The sequence below is a fragment of the Cebus imitator genome, unplaced genomic scaffold, assembly GCF_001604975.1.
Source record: "Cebus imitator isolate Cc_AM_T3 unplaced genomic scaffold, Cebus_imitator-1.0 Scaffold61, whole genome shotgun sequence".
In the NCBI taxonomy this organism is placed as follows: domain Eukaryota; kingdom Metazoa; phylum Chordata; class Mammalia; order Primates; family Cebidae; genus Cebus; species Cebus imitator.
Genome location: NW_016107376.1, coordinates 8,392,414 through 8,412,594, shown reverse-complemented (window position 1 = coordinate 8,412,594; position 20,181 = coordinate 8,392,414). Strand labels below are relative to the sequence as shown.

Below are 20,181 nucleotides of genomic sequence, written 5' to 3'. Positions count from 1 at the left end.
GAAGAGTCATCCCAATAGACATTTTATCTGGTGCAAATAATCTAATGGAGTATATTAAGTTTTGTTATTTGTGTACTCTTCAATATTGTCTCGATTTTTGATTATTATCCTATGAATTCTTTATTCTAAGATCACCTTACCAAAAGGAACTTTGTTTTCAAATCCACATCCTTTCTTTCCTTTTCTATTTTTGTTCAGTATTCCTTTCAGTGACTTCAGCACCAAAAACTTGTCCAGTATTATTTTCTGAACCCATATTATCCTCTTGTTTTCTTTCAAAATAATTTTTTTTGGTTAAGTGAAATAAAACTACTATCAGTTGTCATCTTTAAAGTAGTAGAAGAAACAAATAAGAGGGTCTTCATTAACATCTGTTGTTAGGTTACAGGGTGAAGGAAAGGCAGGTGCCAAAATGCCGTTGTCAACACTTCTTCATGTGATTGATCTAGAATGTTCTGGAACTCTGATCAACCACTCTGTTGAAGAGTTAGCTCTTACTAACTTCAGCAGACACTGCTTTGCATTGGGAAGAGAATAAGAGCAGCATGCTCAAATAAGAAACCACCTCAAGATAAAGATGTTGTAATTTTGTGATGTGTCTAAAACACTTAGAGCTGTTTTAACCATAAGTTCTGGCAGAAACAACACTTTAATGATAAAGTGCTGGGAACACTGGTTATTATGCCTTCACACACAAACACACATACACATAAACAAAATAAATTAAAAATAAATGGAAGAGGGGAAGGAAAGAGTGAGAGCTGTCACAGGGATTTGAAATTAAAGCTCTATTATTTCAACAGGAAAGAAGAATAAGCTACGGGTTTACTATCTTTCATGGTTAAGAAACAGAATACTACATAATGACCCAGAAGTAGAAAAGAAACAAGGCTGGATCACCGTTGGGGACTTGGAAGGCTGTATACATTATAAAGTTGGTAAGTCTCAAGACATGGAATTGTAAGTTTAGCCTAATTTACTCAATCAGACTTATTTAGTTAGGTTTTATTTAGTTGTTTTTTTTTTTTTTTATCAGATTGATGATGTATGTGTGACCAGCTTCAGATGTTGCTGGAACCTTCAACACTATTTAAATATTTTTTAAAGCAAGATTGATGAAATTGAAAGAGTGCAGTCAGAGTAAGGTCCTAGGCTCCAGTTTGAACATTTACATCTCCTTTTTCCAAAGACTCATTAAAATGATAAGAAAAGAATAAAAATGCCATAAGCCTATGAGAGCAAGAGAAGAGAAGAGATGTCAATAAAATTGAAAGAGTAGCTGAGTGACTGGAAAAAGACTTAGAATATCACGAAATTCTGAATTCTGAATCTGCAGTGAGGAAAATGATCAAAATCAATCCAACAGAACCCAGAAAGGCCCAGGAACTAAGGCCCCAGGGGAATCTGAGGTGGATATGCATGTATAAGATGGGACTGAAAACAGAATTGTTAGAAAATTCATGAGCCGCAAGTCTTCCAGAGCCCAGTCTCCACCTCTGAGCAGCGAGGCCACTACCCTTCTCCACTGCAACAGAAGATGAAAGGTTTACACAGCCAATGTGATGACGGGAATACTTGTGAAAACACACACACATACACTTCCCTTTATCCCCTAATTAGCTCCCAAATAGCCATGCTTATACTCCCTAGGAAGAGACTGAAAGATTTACTTTGGAGAAACTAAAGGGCCAGAAAGAAAAGATGTACAGGTACTAACATTTGAAGTGCCATGAAAAAGCTTGCTGCCTAACTACCCTGAAGTGAAGCCCAGCAGTTGATAAGCCCATCTATACCAGAGAGTGGAGAAATTCACAAATACGAAGGAGACCTAAACAAACAAGAAGAAAGGACATTGGAAGAAACAGGGATAATGAGGAGTGGAAGAAAATGTAAAAAGAAAGGAAGGAAGGAAGCAAGAAACTATAATAACTTTAAAGAGATCAGAAAACTTCTTTCTATAAAAAAAGAAGTGGGCTATTAAAAAAAAAAAAAAAAGGTAGAGCAAAGTAGGGGGAAGTCATTCAGAGGCCAAGAAAAAAAATTGCAAACTAAAATGTATTGGCAGAAATAAAAAAATGTAATAAAAGTATTAGAAGATAAGCAATTCTCCTAAAGAGTAGTACGAAAAGTAAAGCAGAGAAAATATAAGAAAATAAAAAGATCAGTACAAGTCTTCCAAAATCTAAGTAATATGAGTTTTAGAAAATAAAAAATGAAAGGAGAGGAAAGTATTGAGGAAAGAATACAAGAAAAGGTTCTAGAACTAAAAGCCTTGAATTCCCATATTAAAAGGAGTCACCGAGTGTCCAGGATACTGAATGAAAGACTCACAAGAAGACATAACAAAGTATTTCAATACCTAGGAAATGAGAAGGTCCTTAAAACTATCAAGGCCGTCACACTGTAAGTAAATAACAGTTTACATATAATAGACCCAGAATCAGAGTGTCCTGGGACGTCTCAGCAGCAATATAAAAGCTTAAAAGACAATACAGCAAGGCCTTCCAAATTCCCCACAAAATTATTTCCAACTAATATTTTATAGCCCACCTGTGTTACAGTTAAGGAGAGTGTGTGTGTGTGTGTATATACATATACACATATATATGTATACACATACATATGTGTGTGTATACATATACATATATGTATACACATACGTGTGTGTGTGTGTGTGTGTGTAGATATATATATGGGGGGGGGAGAGAGAGAGAGAGGGAGAGAGATTTATTATAAGGAATTATTTCACATGACTATAGAGGCTGAAAAGTCTCAAGATCTGCAGTCAGCAAGCTGAAGACCCAAGAGAGCAAAGGTTTAAGTCTAGTTCTAATCCGAAGGCCTGAGAACCAGGAGAGCTGATGGTGTTGTTCCACACTGAGCACTGGTAGGCTCAAGACCCAAGAAATGCTGATGCTTCCAAGTCCAGGTCTGAAGGCCAGAAAAGACTGATGTCCCCTAGCTCAACCAAGCAGGAAGAGTTGGCCTTTTTGTTCTAGTCTTGTCTCCAAATAATTGCATAAGGCCTGTCCACAATGGGGAGGGCTGTCTACTTTATCAATTCTACTGATTCAAATGTTACTCTCATCCAGAAATACCCTCACAGATACACCCAAATATCTGAGCACCCTATAGCCCAGTCAAGTTCACATGAAATTAACCATCATACCATCAAGCCATCAGTCAATTTTGAGTGCAACAGAAAGACATTTTCAGTCATGCAGGTCTCAAAAATTTACATTTCATGCACCATTTCTCAAGAAGCTACTGGAGGATGTGTTCCACCAAAATAAATAACTAAACCACATAGTCCAGGAAGATGAAGAAAATACCCAGAGTGATGGTGACGGGGACAATGCAGGCAGCAGATGTCTCCATGAAAAATAAAATGATATAAATAGTTTACCTGCCGTGTTTGAGCATATTGAAGGGCATTTATTAGCAGAAAGTTTACATGTGCTTAGAGATAGATATATAGAAAACAAGGAATTAAAAAAAAATGAGAAACAAGAAAGAAAATGTAACCATGGTATACTACATGCCTCAGTTGTGAACAATAATAATTTTAATACTTGATATTGATTTAACCAAAAATTTAAAATATAACTATATTAGAGTTTACAAGAGTAAATCATGTGTATATGTATAAGAAGTAGAAGAAGCTAGAGAGAGAAGGAAATGATATAAGAAATTAAATCCTTTCCATACTACAAAGTCAGAAAATAATGTCTGTGATTGAAAAAAAAAAAAAGTCAAGAAATAATATTATAATCATTTGGTTTAGAAATCTGGAAATAAATTGCTGAAAGAAGTATTTGAAAGAGTTGCAATTGGTTGTTTTTAGGGAGGAGGAATCAGCAGGTAGGCAGGGACTTGTTTTTCATAAGCGCTGTAGAATTGACTTTTTAAAATAGGTACCTGTAAGACTTGTTCAGTGCATAGATGATAAAAATAAGAAAATATGTGGAGACTTTTAAAATGTATACTGGATAAAATGCATTAATTATTTAGCATAAGGAGTGACAATAAAGGAGCGGCAGAGGAACTTTAGACACCTTCAGTTCAAAGGAGTCCATGATGTGGTCTCAGAAGAGTATGAGACACATTTGAAATTTTAACCAGTCATGTGGATCCAGTCATGTGTGTTGACATCATGTCGGCTGAAATCTAATCAAGCGTATTAAAGACAGAATGTGAAAACAGAAGGAGCATGCTATAAAGAAGACCTCAGAAAGCAAGAACTTCAGTGTGTCATATTCTGCCAACTAGAAAGAGGACTCTATTCTGAAGCAGCCTCTATAGTCACGTGAAATAATTCCTTATAATAAATCTCTCTCCCTCTCTCTCTCTACCTCCCTTTCCTCTAATTTCCGTACAAGTGACATTCCCTCATGCCTTAACACTAGGAAGTCTTGGGGCTGGCTAGTGAACTTGAAGGTTTAGTGCCTGAAGGGACATGTTCCTCAATGTTTATTAATAATGTGTCATTCACAGTTTTACAAAATAAAAAAAAAAAGCTTCTGACCTTACAACACAGATAATGTATGTGTTGATATGTAGCCACAGTATTTGTTTAAAAAAAGGGAATGGATTTTCAAAGGACACAGCATTCTTCACAAATAAGACCACATGGGGGGAGTGTTTTTCTATAGCATGCTGGGTAGCAGTGCAAGCTATTATGTGCTCCACTGTGCATTTTTGTTCAGGAATCAGAATTATCTGATACTAATAGGATGCCCTGGAGTTTTAATTTTTTGTTGTCCCCAGTCTGATAATTTGGCAAAGCATAAAACATACATCTCATCATTCTCACACCAAATAGAATTCCGATTCATAGGCATATTTGGTTTTCTTTTGAAAATAGTGAGCTTCCTTCTTTGAGAACAGGCCATGTTTTCAGAGGACAGCAATAGAAACAATTTCGAAGCTGTTTCCTTTTGAGTATTTTGCCTTTATTACTTGGCATTTATTAGTCCAAAGATTTCTAGTGATCAGATTTTGTGTTCACGAACTAATTAATACTTACTATATGATTACAGAGCAATAAAATGCATTGCAGGAAATAATACAAAATTTCTGAATATTATCTCTTGCATATTCCTGACAAGTGTTTCTCAAAAACACCAGGCTGCGGGAATCCTATTTGACTTGCACATCTACTGTTGGCCCTTCTGACGTTTCTGACGTCTTCCTTCTAAACATTGCCATCTCTTCGTTGTCCTCACATCAGTAGGCTGATCTATATATACACATGCAAAATGAAATGTAACCAGAAAGCAAAATCCGGTAATTCTCTATCAGAAAACTGAGACCAGCTTAATTTTCAGAAACACTGTTTGCTTTAGTTATCCAAAGAACCACTTGCAGTCTCCACTCTGCTTCCCTTGTGAAACTCCAGCCACAACAACACTGAGATCTTTTTGTGGCACATAATTATTCTAGTATGCTCAAATTCTTGTGAAATTTTAAAAGTATAAAATTAGAATAAAAAAGAAAGGCAAATCGTACATCCAAGAGTCATTTAACATATTTCTTGATTTCTCTGAGCCTGTATGTGCTTAGATAAAATTTTATTTTCAAGGCTATTTTAAATTTATTTTAAAATATGAACATATTTATTTCTTCTTTCACCCTAAAAATCAGCAAAATCTGAATGGATTTTTTTCTTTTTTTTTTTTTTAATTTATTTCAGATTCAGGGGTACATACACAGGTTTGTTGCATGGGTATATTGCATAATGGTGAGGTTTGGGCTTCCAGTGAACCCATCACCCAAATTGTAAACATTATACCCAACAGGTAAATTTTCAGCCCTTAACCTGTCACTCTCCTTTTAGAGTCCTCAGTGTCTATTATTTCCAGTCCTCAGTGTCCGTTATGCCCACATGCACCCCATTGTTAACTCCCACTTATAAGTGAGAACATGTGTTATTTGACTTTCTGTTTCTGAGTTATTTTGCCCTAGGAGACTGGCCTACAGCTCCATCCATGTTGCTGCCAAGGGCGTGATTTTATTCTTTTTATGGCTGCATAGCATCCCATGCTGTATATACACCATAGCTTCTTTATCTAATCAACCATTGACAGACAACTTAGATTGAAACTATGACCTTGCTGCTGTGAACAGTGCTGCAATAAACATAGAAATGCAGGTGCCCTTTTGATTAAAACAAAAAAAAGTTATTTTCCTTTGGGATTTACCTGGAAGTGGGATTGCTAGGTAGAATGGTAATTCTATTTGTAGTTCCTTGAGAAGTCTCCATACTGTTTCCCAAAGAGATTGAACTAATTTACATTCCCACCAACAGTGTATAAGCATTCCCTTTTCCCTGCAGTGTCACCACCATCTGTTTTTTTTTTTTTTTTTTTACTTTTTGGTAATAGCCGTTCTGACTGGTGTGAAATGATATCTCACTGTGGCTATGACTTGCGTTTCTCTGATGATTAGTGATATTGAGCATTTTTCCATCTGTTTGCTGACTGCTTATATGTCGTCTTTTGAGAAATGTATGTTCATGTCCATTGCCCACTTTTTAATGGGATTGTTTGTTTTTTTTCTTGTTAAATTGTTTGCATTCCTTGTAGAATTTTGTTCATGCATAGTTTGGCAAATATGTTCTCCCATCATGTAGGCTGTCTGCTTACTCTGTTGATTGTTTCTTTTGCCATGCAGAAGCTCATTAGCTTAATTAAGTCCTGATTGTCTGTTTTTGTTTTTGTTGCATTTGCTTTTGAGGTGTTAGTCATAAACATGTTATCTAGGCCAATATCCAGAAGTTTTTCCTAGGTTTTCTTATTATAGTTTTTGGTACATGTAAGTCTTTAATCCATCATTGATTATTTTATATGATGAGAGATGAAGGTCTAGTTTCATTCTTCTTCATATGGCTAGCCAATTTTACCAGGGTGTCCTTTTCCCATTGTTTATGTTTGTTGACTTTGTCAAACATCAGTTGGTTGTAGGTAAGTGGCTTTATTTCTGGGTTCTCTATGCTGTTCCATTGATCTATATGTCTATTTTTGTGTCAGTACCATGCTGCTTTGGTTATTACAGTCTTACAGTATAGTTTGAAGTTGGGTAATGTGATGCCTCCAGCTTTGTTCTTTTAGCTTAGGATTGCTTTGGCTATTTGGGCTCTTTTTTGGTTCCATATGAATTTTAGAATTGTCTTTTCTAATTCTGTAAAAAATGACATTGGTAATTTGTGGACTACTTTTGGCAGTATAGTCACTTTAACAATATTGATTCTTTCTATCCATGAGCATGTTTTTCCATTCATTTGTGTCATGTATGGTTCTTTCATCAGTGCTTTGTAATTCTCCTTGTAGGGGTCTTTCACCTCCTTGGTTAAATGTATTATCCTAGGGCTATGTGGTGCATGTGTGTGTGTGTGTGTGTGTGTGTGTGTGTATTATAAATGGGATTGAGTTCTTGATTTGATTCTCACCTTGAGCATTATTGATGTAACTGATTTTTGTGCATTAATTTTGTATCCTGAAACTTTACTGAAGTTATCAGCTCTAAGAGTCTTTTGGAGGAATCTCTAGGGTTCCCTAGGCATACGATTCTGTCATCAGCAGAGATGATTTCACTTCCTCTTTTCCAATTTGGATGCCTTTTATTATTTTTTTCTTGCCTGACTGTTCTGGCTAGGACTTCTAGTACTATAGGGGTGATAAAAGTGGAAATTCTTGTCTTGTTCCAGTTATTAGGGGGGATGGTCTTAGCTTTTCCCCATACAGTATGATATTGCTGTGGGTTTGTCATATATGGCTCATATTATTTTGCGATATGTTCCTTCAATGCCTAGTGCTGTGGATCTTTTCCTAGGTTTCAGGTGAAGATGTTCAGCAAAAATAGTATAATAAACACTTTATGTCATGAAGAGTTATAAAGCAAATAACTGGAAACTTAATGTCATCTAAGTATATTAAATTTTTTCCTACCTAGTTTCTTTAGGACTCAGAATATTCTGTTTGTTGAGATTATTTTTTCAAACTGACTGCCATGTGTACCATCTGTGGATTACAATTTCTCTAAGAATTAGAATCTACACTTAATAGCAAAAGATTTAGAAGGCGCTTAAAGAATTGTTTGACCTCTCAAGGCCATCACTGTAAATATTGTTTATTATTGTATCAGAGACACACACACAGGTAAGAGTAATCAAGAGAATGCCTGACAATAGGCTGTTCTTCCATTCATCCATTCAATAAGCATTTATTGAGTACTACACTTTATGTAGGCAAAAACATTATAGGGACTCAGTCACTTAACCAAGTTTCTGTCCATAGAATTTACAATGCTTAATATTTCATCTTTCTAAAGAGTAAAGGATTTGTCAAAGTATTCGGAGCCCTTAAAAATAAGTCATTAACAGAACCCAAGGCTCCTAACACCCACTTTCATGAGAAGCGTAAACAAGCAATTATTTCATTTAGTAATTGAAATATAAATAATAAGTAATAAGCAAACAGCAGCCTTTATGTCTGCCTATTTGCTAATTTTTCTACCATTTTGCCATATCAACTCTCAGCTACTTATGTCTGGGTGAATGTAAAACCCAGGCAAGCTAACATGAAGGAAATTATGCACATTCTTATCACAATGAATATCAACATCTAGACCTAGCGTTAAAGACAGTTGTAAGCAGTTACACCTCTAAATGATGCAAAGAGTCTTCAATATATAGCAAAGTCCATAAGTATTCTGCCAACCAAAGTTCACCAATGGGAAGCTAAATCAGTATCTGTGAAAAAAATCCTACACCAGGAACATCACCTGCAATTGGGGTTTATATATTTAAATTTATATATTGTTGCTTATACATTCATTAATCTTAATACAAAAAACTTGAATAAATTGATGCACTTTTTAACTCATAATTTTTCCATTACAGTTAAATATGAAAGGATCAAATTTTTGGTGATCGCCTTGAAGAATGCTGTGGAAATATATGCTTGGGCTCCTAAACCATATCACAAGTTCATGGCATTTAAGGTAAGCAGCCATGTGATTATCTAAAATGTCCTTTTTAAAAATTTTCAGTTTCTACCAGTTAACAAAATTGTCCATATAGACCAATACTAATTTTCATATGGATAATAAACCTGTTTTAAAAGTGTAGGTACTCTAGGGTTTATTGTTTCAAAACTAAAGACTGAGTATTTGTAAATGCTATAAAATTAGGTTAAAATTTGGGTATACCGTCCTCCTTGAGATCTGTGAATCATCATCCTCAAAGGCATTTAGAATGGTTAGTAGTCGTATCATTGATTATGATCTTGTGCAATGATATTTGTTGTAAAGCCACCACCTAAACCAGGGTATTTCCTGGTATTTTGTTTGAGAAAGGCAGACAAATGGCAGCACTGAATCTCAAGAGTTAAACTGAGCCTCTAAATCTTTTAATCCTTATAAATCTTTCTGGATGAAGTCCCTAAAACTCAGGTGGTGCTTATATGTCCCCAGTGCTAACTTACAGAAATGACCTAGTTTCTCTGCATTCTCCTATTTTGATTGTCTTTTCATTTTTTACCTTGTCTAAGTCTGTAGCCACCATGGTTGGACTGGTCACTTACGAGATTTGCCAGGAGTGGGATGGAGATATGCTAGTCCTGTTGACTCCAGCTCATGAAGCTGACACCCATATACTAGGAGGACCAGTTCTTACAGGGACCCAGATGTGTTCAGAGCCACATCACCTATCTATAGCCCAAGTGAACTTATCTTGTCTCTTGTGTGCTCACGCTTGCTCACGCGTACTCTCTTGCTCTCTCTCTCTTTCTCAGCTTATGTCTGTCTACTTCTTTATGTCTCATTGGCTCTCACTTTCTCTCCCCACCTTTATGACTTCAGAGCTGAAGTGGGCCTACATCACTTCTATCTTTTTCCCTTAATTCAAATGGCTTATTTGTAATGTGCTCATGAAAATAGATTCATCAATGGAAATGGGCTCCCCTCCATAACCTCACTTTTATGGGAAAAATGGAATGCATTAGATTAGTAATAACAATTAAGAGATAACGCCTAAAAGCCAAAGTGGTATTCCTGGCCTACCAAAATCTGTCTCCCCAAAAGCTTTACAATCAATCTCCCATTCTGTTTCTTGCTCTGAAGTTGCTGCCATCATTTTACAACCCAGAGCACATGAGAGAGTGCAAAATTTTCTTTCTGGCAGACCAGATGCAGCCCAGAAAGAGGGAAGGGCAAAGGCAAAGACTTAAACAGAAAAGAGTAGAAGCAGCAGGAGGCCAAGCCTTCCCATAGGACAAGGACAGGAGGCTACAGCTTCCCATGCTGTGAGAATGGTGTTAGCAAAAGATGAAGAGAAGGGTCTGAGAGGTGGCAGTGGCATTATAGCTAAGGTAATTGTAGTTTCACAACTCCTCCCCCACATCTCAAGGCCCAGTAAATGTAGAGTGGAGTGTAGTTAAAAAATAGCAAAGGAAAATGACAGAGGAACACTTGACAGTTAGCTGGGGCTTGGGCTCTGGATTCAAACACAAGAGAATTTTGGCAAACTTGGCTAGACCTCTTTTTGCTTTCTAGTTAAACCCAAATAGTCAGTGCAAGCCATCATTCTTGTGATGTTCCACTCCACCTCTTTCTCTATCACCCAAACCCAAGTCTCAGGTTCCAACATTGAGTTAAGAGAAAGTGCCAGTCTTATCCCCACGCATTCACTGAAGAAAAATCCAAACCAGAGCATGCCCATTAATACTGAACAAGCTGAGAATAGAGCTGACCAGACTGTCTCTGAAAGGGTAGTTGCTGTGGGCCTGGTTGCCACATGGGAAAGAGAGGGGCTAGAGAGGTGACTGGACCTTCTTCAGAGAACAAAGGCCAGAAATAGGAAAAAAACAGCAGGACCCAGGCACCAAGTTTTTAATATACAGTAACACCATCAAAATTTACACCTGTGCACCAACTTAAACGTCTCTGCCCTAGAGGACAAAGGGTAGATAAAGGGGCACAAATGGATGCCTAGAACCTTCCTCCTAGAGCCAGAATATCAACAGACCTAAAACAAAGAGTAATTTTCTAGTTTTTCACTTTAATAAAGTTACAAGTTAACTTTCTCTAGACAGCGGCTAAAGGAAAAAAAAAAAAAAAAAAGATACCTCTTTGAGTGATGCAGATACTAATGGAGTGATTTTTAAAGTCTTTTGCAGATCTCCAGCATAAGCCTCTACTAGTTGATCTCACAGTAGAAGAAGGTCAAAGATTAAAGGTTATTTTTGGTTCACATACTGGTTTCCATGTAATTGATGTTGATTCAGGAAACTCTTATGATATCTACATACCATCTCATGTAAGTACCCAGAAGTAGACTTTCAAGGGCCCTCTGTACAACAACATGCATATAGAAAGAGAATTATTTTGCATAGTTTTAGTAGAAATCATGCAAACTTTACTAACCAGCAGATAGACTTTTGTTCTTCATTAAATAGACTGCTTTTAATAACTAAAATACATAAGTTTAATTTTGATATATTTTAATCAAATATATAAAAATAATAAAATCAATTATTCCTAAAACTGGGGAATACATAATAGAAATTATTTGGCATTTACATGTTGTCTCTATGGACTTTAGATTAAAATGAATATGATATTTTTCTTTCAAAGGCATGAAATATATTCAGTAGATGAGTTTCCACTTTCATTTTTTGAAGGGAAATTGGTTCATTCTATGTTAGAGAAAGCCAATGGTCAGGTACTAATTTATTAGAGAAAATTCTTTTTTTGCTGTTTTTAGTTCCTCTCTTCAGCTTTAGGGCAGGGTGGTACAGTGGAGTCAGACACAGTGGCGCTTGTACCCTGGCTCTAGAATGTATTAGCTTTGCAGTAGTGGACAGTAGGCAGCCTCTCCCATCCTCAGCTTTAGCATCTGTAAAATGTGAATAAAAGGACTTATCCCATAATCCCATAGGATTGTCATTAGTATTAAATAAGGTAATGGATCTAAAGCAGTTGGTACAGGGCCCAAGAAATTGTAGATCTTTTTAGCCCTAAAATATTCATATTAATATCCTGACATATTGTCTGAAATATAAAGGGAAATGCTGCACACGGATTTGCTTATTAGAATTAGTGTAGTGTAAATTGTCCTGTGTGTAATTCCAAGGCTACTGTACAGGAGAAACTATCAGGAATGTCTGAAGCTATTGCTGACTGGTATTTTGAGAATTTGAAGACTTTATTCTAATGAAATACAATAACTGAAAAAAGTTGTTTTAGTACATTACACACACACACACGATTGCTATTCATTCCTGCATTACAGCTTTTAACTCATGTGTATGTGGGTGCACACAAGGACTCACCTGGTGATCATCCTCAACTCTCTTATTCCAATCCATCAAGCACATGTTGGGCTGCCATGGCATTCTCAACCAGGGGACACACAACACCACATTTCCCTTCCAAGAACATATTAATACACACTTACTTCAATAGTAATCTTTTTAAATGAGTGGTAATTCTAAATATTTTTTCTAAGCAAGCCATAAATTATTCTAATTATTCTGGCATTTAGACACCCAGATATATATATATTTTTTTTTCACAGATTATTTTGGTAGGAGTTCATTTTGACCCCACTTTAGCTATCTCCATTAGATTCAGCTGGCTTACATTCTCCTCATCTTTTTTTGGAAGTGGTCGCGCTAATAGAAAACACATCAAAAAATGTCAGCAAGATGTACACAAATCCCAACACTACCACCAAATACTACCACAGGTTGGGTCAAGTCACAAAGCCCTTCTGAGAAGCAGTTTCCTCATCTGTAAACAAAGCTATCTATCTTGGGGAGCTTTCTAGAAATTACCTATGTAAAGGGCCCCATGATTGGCTCATAGCAGGTGTGCCATATATTTACATGCTGTTTTTAGGAACAGGTAAATTGAATTCTTAATCTAGTGACTAAGTTTGTACTTACCAGGGTATTTTACAAGTCAGTGGTACAATTAAAGCAAATTTCAGTCTTTAGAGTGACAATAAAAATAAAGAAAAACCGCTTTTTTTGCAGTTCTTAAACAGTTGAGGTGTTATTTTATTTTTAAAAAGAATAATGCTTGGCCTTTCTTTGTTTTCTAGATTCAGGGCAATATCACTCCTCATGCTATTGTCATCTTGCCTAAAACAGATGGAATGGAAATGCTTGTTTGCTATGAGGATGAGGGGGTGTATGTAAACACCTATGGCCGGATAACTAAGGATGTGGTGCTCCAATGGGGAGAAATGCCCACGTCTGTGGGTAGGTTAACCATTCCTTATCTCCTTCAGCAGTTACACCCCCCAAATGAAACGAAAATCAAGAAATGTGAAACAACCATTTGATTCCACACACACAAAAAAGAGTCTGTGAATAACTCTTGTAAGACTTGCTTTGTACATTTATCTCAAGTCGTTTGTCATTTTTGTGGTTAAGATGTGAACAGATGCTGTGAGTTATTGCCCATCTAATGTTTTTAATGCAGTTTTGGAAATTCCTTTTGACAGCCTACATTCATTCCAATCAGATAATGGGCTGGGGCGAGAAAGCTATTGAGATCCGGTCAGTGGAAACAGGACATTTGGATGGAGTATTTATGCATAAGCGAGCTCAAAGGTTAAAGTTTCTATGTGAAAGAAATGATAAGGTAAATCCGTTTCAACATTTGCATTAGTGTTTGCATTTTAAGAGACCACCAGGTACCTGTGAAACCTTCATTTTCCTTTATACTGATTTGAATCACATCTGTGTTAAACAATCAATATTATCTTGAAATGGCATTATTTGGTTTGATTCTTGTGAACACTCAATATATTCACATGTCAAAAACTACATAAAAACATCTAGAAATTTCTTGTAAACCTCTTAGAAATTTTCATGGCCTAAAGTCCTTACAAGGACTCAGCAGACACCCCAAATTCTCCCAAGCACTTAGAGCAGTTGGCCCATCGTTAACCATCTCACAGCGGGTCAACTTTGTGCTTCCACTTTTAGACTTTTCACAAAGTCACTTTCAAGACCTAACCAATCACCTTATATTCACCTTTAAATGCAAAACATTTGACATGTAGAAATATAAGCTTTTCTAAAATGTCACCCATTCCTTAAGGAATGCACAATCACAAACTCAACTAGTGCCATGTCTTGTGTCATTCCAGCCATGTTTCTTCTGAAATGTCATAGGTGAACTGTTCTCCAGTGAAATTGGCTGTGTCCGTCTGGCATGATCAGTCAGTCACCTCAGAGGGGTATTCTGCAGCAGGACTGCTTCTCCCTTACCCTCCCTGTGCAGTAACCCCAAGGTCTTAGTAGCTAAGCCGTACTGCATTTGTGAATTCATCCTTTGTGGCTGAGGCCAACATAGAAATGCTGTCCCCAAAGCCACAGACATAAAGCCTCTAGAAAAACAGTATGATGGGTTGAATTTTTGTACATCCCTCTGTCCACCCCAGTTCCCCCGAGGTCAGGTTGGCCTTAGTCCAACCCTGGTAATACGGACCTAAACTATATTCAACCCTGGCCTACTGCTCTGACGTGATGTGGTCTGGGTGGACAGTAGCTGCAGGTGGCAAAGATGGTTCCAGGCATTTAGAGTTTCTCAGAAAACTAACATAACCTAGTTAAAACTCCAGCCCCCACCCAGGCTTTAAGAAACAAAAACTTAGGAGTGATATGGGTATGGATATGCACACTCCAGTTGAAAATCTACCCTAGCAGGCCTGTTCCAAACCATGCCATACCCTTAGAAGTAGGCTGGGACCATACCACTGTCTGATACCCAAGGTTTACAGCCAGGGACACATGACTTGGAGGGAACAGCAGCCCTTTCTCTTCTTCATTGTGGTTTTCCATGGGCCCTCTCCGTCCTTCTCCGTTTTGACTCACTGAACCTAAGAGTAGCTTTACTTTCATATGTAGCATTAGCTGAATGTCAAGCATTTCCACAGACCTTCCTAAGAAGTTGGTGTTGGGAGACAGCATTCTTCTGAAGAAGCTGTGGAAATGAAGTAGCAGAGACTTTATACTAGTGACAGAAGCAAATGCCTCAGACCAAAGTTAGGTACTGGCTGACTCAAGGGCTAGGCCATAGCCCAAAATATTATTTCCCTGGGGCTGTGGTTCTTTTACCTTCAACATTCAGCTCAAGCAAGCAGTAACCCAAATTTTTCTCATGTTTGTCAATTGATAAAATGACTTGACAGACTCAGACCCAATGGACTGTGGTTCTACCTGTTAATGCTCTGATCTCACTTGCCCTGGGATATGCCAGCATCAGCAGAGAAACCAGGCACTAACTCTTGAGATGCCAAAATGAGTAGGCATTAAATACCTTGCCCTATCTGACCACACAGTTTAATGTTTTTATCTTAAATTTTACAACTGAAATCTGAAATTGTATAATAGCCAGTGGACCTAAAACTCCTCCTTGACTTTGGGAATGTGAAGGGATTCTCTTCCATCCTTAAGTCTACTTTCTTGTCATTTATGGGTGAGAGAGGGGAAGCTTCTGTGCCTTTCTAGAAATTAGCAAAGATCCTGTTGGGTCCTAGGCCAGAAATTTAGCACGTTATGCTAGCATGAAACTCCCTTTTAAAAAGTGAGCATGTTACAAATCAAGATATAGCCCCTTCAGCATCTCTGGAGGCCAGTACCACAATAAGTAATAATAACAGCTGTAGGAAAAAAGGCTGGAGTTTTTACATAGGATGCACGATATCCAAAGGCACTTTATAAACACGAGCCATTAAGTCTTAAGACCTGACACGTGGCGAGGATAAGACATGTGAGAGAAAATGGATGGACGGTTGAAGAAAAGAGGGGAAAAAACCATGCAGTTGAACTAACTTCTTTTTAATTTCAAACAGGTATTTTTTGCATCCGTGCGATCTGGAGGAAGTAGCCAAGTGTTTTTCATGACCCTCAACAGAAATTCCATGATGAACTGGTAACAGAAGAGCACTTGGCACTTATCTTCATGGCGTTATTTCTAATTTAAAAGAACATAACTCATGTGGACTTATGCCAGTCTAGAGGCAGAATCAGAAGGCTTGGTCGAACATATCGCTTTCCCTTTTCCTCTCCCTCCGCCCCTCCCAAAACAGCCCATCTTTCAATGTTGCAGCCTGGTTGAGAAGGAGAGAGGTGGCAGGAATTTCCAGGAGATCCCCAAGAATGCTGCCTTGTCTGTGGACAGAGATGGACCGTGCGCCCTTCGGAGTTAGGGATAGAAACAAATATTGTGTGCTCTTAACGATTAAGCTGTGTTATGGTGGGTTTTCAGTTTTTACCTTTTTTCTTTACCCCTTTACTCTGTAAGAATGGGGAGAGAATGCATACTGAGAAAATGAGCCTGTTTTTAATTGTCTGCCTACTGGTTTTAAGTATATGGTATGTTGTAAAATTTCCAATTTCCAGTGATGAGAGATAGCACAATAAATGTACCTTATCTCCTTACACTGAAGGCCATAACTACATAGCGGGGTAATTTAGAACTCTCTTGCCTTCACCAACCTAAAGGGTTGCTTTTTGATAGCAACTGGCTAATGAGTTTTTAAAAGAGAAGAAAAATACTAGTTTTCCCCTCTTTTGGGAAATACATTTAAATGGCTAAACTACTAGCCTTAAAACTACTAGTCTAATAAAATCAACTACCACTTTTGTGAATCTGACAGGCCATATTTTTATATGGCTCTTTACAAAATGGAGGGTGTTGAATAGGGTACTAATGCCATTGAGTTGAGCTGGCCTAGCAATTGAGGGACCTCAGCAATTATGCAACAGATTAGGGCAAAAGGTGGGATGACAGATGGGGTCACACAGAAAGAGCTTCTAGGAAACAAGCTTACATATTCTTTTTTAAAATGCACAAAGCCTCCCAGCTAAGAGGTCACTTGGTTTGGGCTTCATTAGGACTGAGACTTTGTTGAGTTCTTCCTGGGAATTGGTGAGCGGACAATATTCACGCTCTGAACATTCCCAGCCCTCTCCTGAGCATGCCACTTTCGCAAGATGAAAACTGTGACTGAAAAAAATATTAATGATGTTTCTGAGCTGCCTGTGTTCTCCCTGGGTGGGTGAGAGAACGGACTAGACTCCTAAGCCTGCCTCAGATACAAGAGGCATCATTGGCTCTAATTTTAGAGAACTTGAAAGCAAGGCTTTGGACAAAATTTTGAGACCCTAATCACTTTTCCTTCCTCCAAATTACCCAACATACGGTAAACAACATTTGTGCAGAGATATGTATGTATTTAGTTCAGGTTGACTTGTGTCCTTATAAACTCTTAATCAAATGATTTGAACTTTCACGTGACTGGGACTTTTTTTTCCAAAGCTACAAGCATGGCCGCCTGTGGTATCGAGGTGTTGCAAACAATATCTGTGTTGCGCTTCCTGTTTTAACCTACCTCGTTTTGTTTGTTTTTGTTTCACTGTTCATCACAGCAGTGTTATCTCCAGGAGACATATAGAGAGCTCAGCTGGCAATCTCAGGTGCATCTCACATTTTTAAAACAAAACAGTAGTTGACCAAATTTTTCTTCTTAAAAAAATTGGAGGTGGGGGGGAAATCCAATAACGAAAACTAATGTGGCTTGTTTCTAGAGAAAATAATTACTGTAAATGGATTTAAAAAAAAAAGCTATGATCCTACTGATTTTGCCTAAATACATGAGCAGCTGATGTACTATTAATGAGAACGAAATACACATTAGGAAAATTGAGCCATTTCCATCTAGTGGTTTGGGCAAGATGGGGAAGAGAAGGGGAATCATTCTAGTTTCTGGATACATTATTATGCTTCTCCCGTAAAGGTGGTTGTCATTTGCATTTATTTAAAGCACGTAATACCCAGGAATGTAACTGAGGATTATCTATCTTCAGGCGATCAGCAAGATATCCTCCTCATGGTCACTTTAGCTCTCAAAGGCAATGAAATCCTCCTGTTCTCATTTTTACTGCTGTGGTTGTGCTGCTGAACAATACTATCTTCTCAAATTCCATGCCACAAATTCAGCAATAACTAACTTTTTGGATTGAATTTAACAACTACTGTAATTGGATGCTGATGTGGACAAAATATATTGATTTCAATTTCATTCCTGAATGTGATTGCCACCAACTCTTTATATTGCTGCTGTGGTATTTTAAACCAGAAGCTTCTTTAAATTATGTTGCAAACTGATCTTTGTTTTTATGTTTTGTTTTGTTTTTATTTCTAAGTGATAAGTTTGAAACACACAGCTTTAAATGATTTTTTAATTGTGGGATTTTGGGTACAGTTAAGAAATAAAAGGGAATCATTGTGTTTAAACATAAGGTAGTTTGTGAATGTATTTTTTAAAATCTAGATTCATTGAAACAAAAAAATCATAAGAAAACAATATTAATGCAGTCTTGTTTACAGTATGTACAGTGACATAACATAGAACATGAGCTTTTCTGGTGCCAACAACAATAAAACACAGACGTTAAACATCAAGCCATGCCTTTTATATTTTTGTACTAATATTTTATACGGAGTACAAGGCAAATCTAAGGTTAAAAGGGCCCCCCAGAAATCTATGCTTCTTAAAAGATTTTAAAGAATTCCTGGAAGATTTTATCTTCAAAAATAAATTTTCCTCCAGCAAGACAGACCCAGCCCTGATAAAAGGAGGCCTAGGTCACGCAGAATATGTCAGAATGGTGTTCCTGTGGCTCATCTAAACTTTTTGAATTGCCTTAATTCCTTTTTGGGGTAGGGGACGAATGGTGGCTCTTAGTCTATTTTTATAACATCTCAATAACAAAATATTTAGTTTTGATTTTTATAGGTGATTTTATCTCTAGAAATTGGCTAATTTTATTATTTTCCTACAAAGAGAAAATGGAGAAACTGAGCCCTCCCCTCAGAGTAAGTTCACTAGATCGGCCAGTTCTTACTGCTCTAAATTAATCATCATCCAGTAAAATCTACTGAGCTTGCCCACACCACAATTTGGGTCTGGGGTCTGACAGGTGACCATCATGCCTGGGTCAGGGATATTATAGCATGGATTCCTACATCCAGTGGTAGTAGGAATGGAAGACCAATGAAGTTCCTTCAAATGATAAGGCCCTTCCCCCTGCCACTTCCAGCTAGACCATTGTCACAGCACACAGGACAAAGGAAGACAGCTTTCAGTATGCTCCACATAAAATCTAACAGCTCTATTTTACATAGATCTCATTATTTTTCTTGAAGACTTGTAAACAATCCTTCAAGAAGACCTAGAACTATTATTTTTATTAAATGGTAGATTAAGTTCTGGGTGAAATCTCACAAGGCCACCTGGACAGAGGCTCCATTTCTCTAACACTTTGACATTGTTTTCTATGGTACACTCTTACTATACTTTGCATTAAGTACATGTTTTTTTAAAAACACCTTAGTTCCTGGTTGTCAAGACCTACTAACAATTTTTTGTCTGCTCTTGTGACTCATTGGTAATTGGTGTCTCTGGTCCCTCCTGTCCAGTAGATTAGAAAGATGTGAAATTCAAGCTAGAACCAGTTTGGTTTTATCCACTGCCAGAAATGGAAGCGGCTAAAGTCTCACATTCCGTGAAGTTTAAAAATCTATATATATGCTTTCCCTACTATTATGTGTACCAGTTCCTGTCACTGTATTCTTGAAACGTGGAAGAGCTCTTTGTGTTAACAGTGTGTGCTGTCTTTGAAAGTCTGCTTGAACAGGCATCACTTGTATTTGTGCTGATTGCTTTAAGATGTAAGATGTGCTACATTATTTTTTAAGAAAGAAGATAGTTATTGATAAAATTTTAATTTCAACCTGCAGGAAAACATGAGAAAATCCACAGCATGCTGATGACAATTTTGAATGACCCTACTGTGCTCATTATATTCCAGAATCTCCACTGATACCATATTCTGATCATTTCAACAGCCTCTAACTTGTTAGATACCTTTTAGTTCATTCTTCAAAAATGTAAATCTAACTAAATCAAGTAAAACATAACCAACCAACCAACCAAAACCTGACCTCCCCTGAGACTACATAGTGGCAACATAAATCTAAAATCTAAAAGTCTAAATTGGATTTAATTTACCTGCTAATATTTCTCATAACTGCCACTACATTTTGTCCTTGGTCACTATATATCAGGAACCCTAAAGTGAGCTAGCTGTCCGTGGATCTCAA

General features: G+C 37.3%; 1 protein-coding gene across 4 annotated transcripts in view; it reads left to right on the top strand.

Moving 5' to 3' along the window:
- The window catches only part of TNIK (TRAF2 and NCK interacting kinase), a 412,478-nt gene extending 393,998 nt beyond the window's left edge, over positions 1 to 18,480 (top strand). For all 4 annotated transcript variants that reach the window (XM_017529736.2, XM_017529735.2, XM_017529734.2 and 1 more), the window contains 6 exons: positions 804 to 938; positions 8,900 to 9,000; positions 11,165 to 11,314; positions 13,103 to 13,262; positions 13,508 to 13,647; positions 15,866 to 18,480. In XM_017529736.2, coding sequence (XP_017385225.1) covers positions 804 to 938; positions 8,900 to 9,000; positions 11,165 to 11,314; positions 13,103 to 13,262; positions 13,508 to 13,647; positions 15,866 to 15,949 — 770 coding nt within the window. In that variant the 3' untranslated portion in view covers positions 15,950 to 18,480. The remainder of the gene's footprint in view (positions 1 to 803; positions 939 to 8,899; positions 9,001 to 11,164; positions 11,315 to 13,102; positions 13,263 to 13,507; positions 13,648 to 15,865) is intronic.
- The last annotated feature ends 1,701 nt before the right edge of the window (positions 18,481 to 20,181 follow it).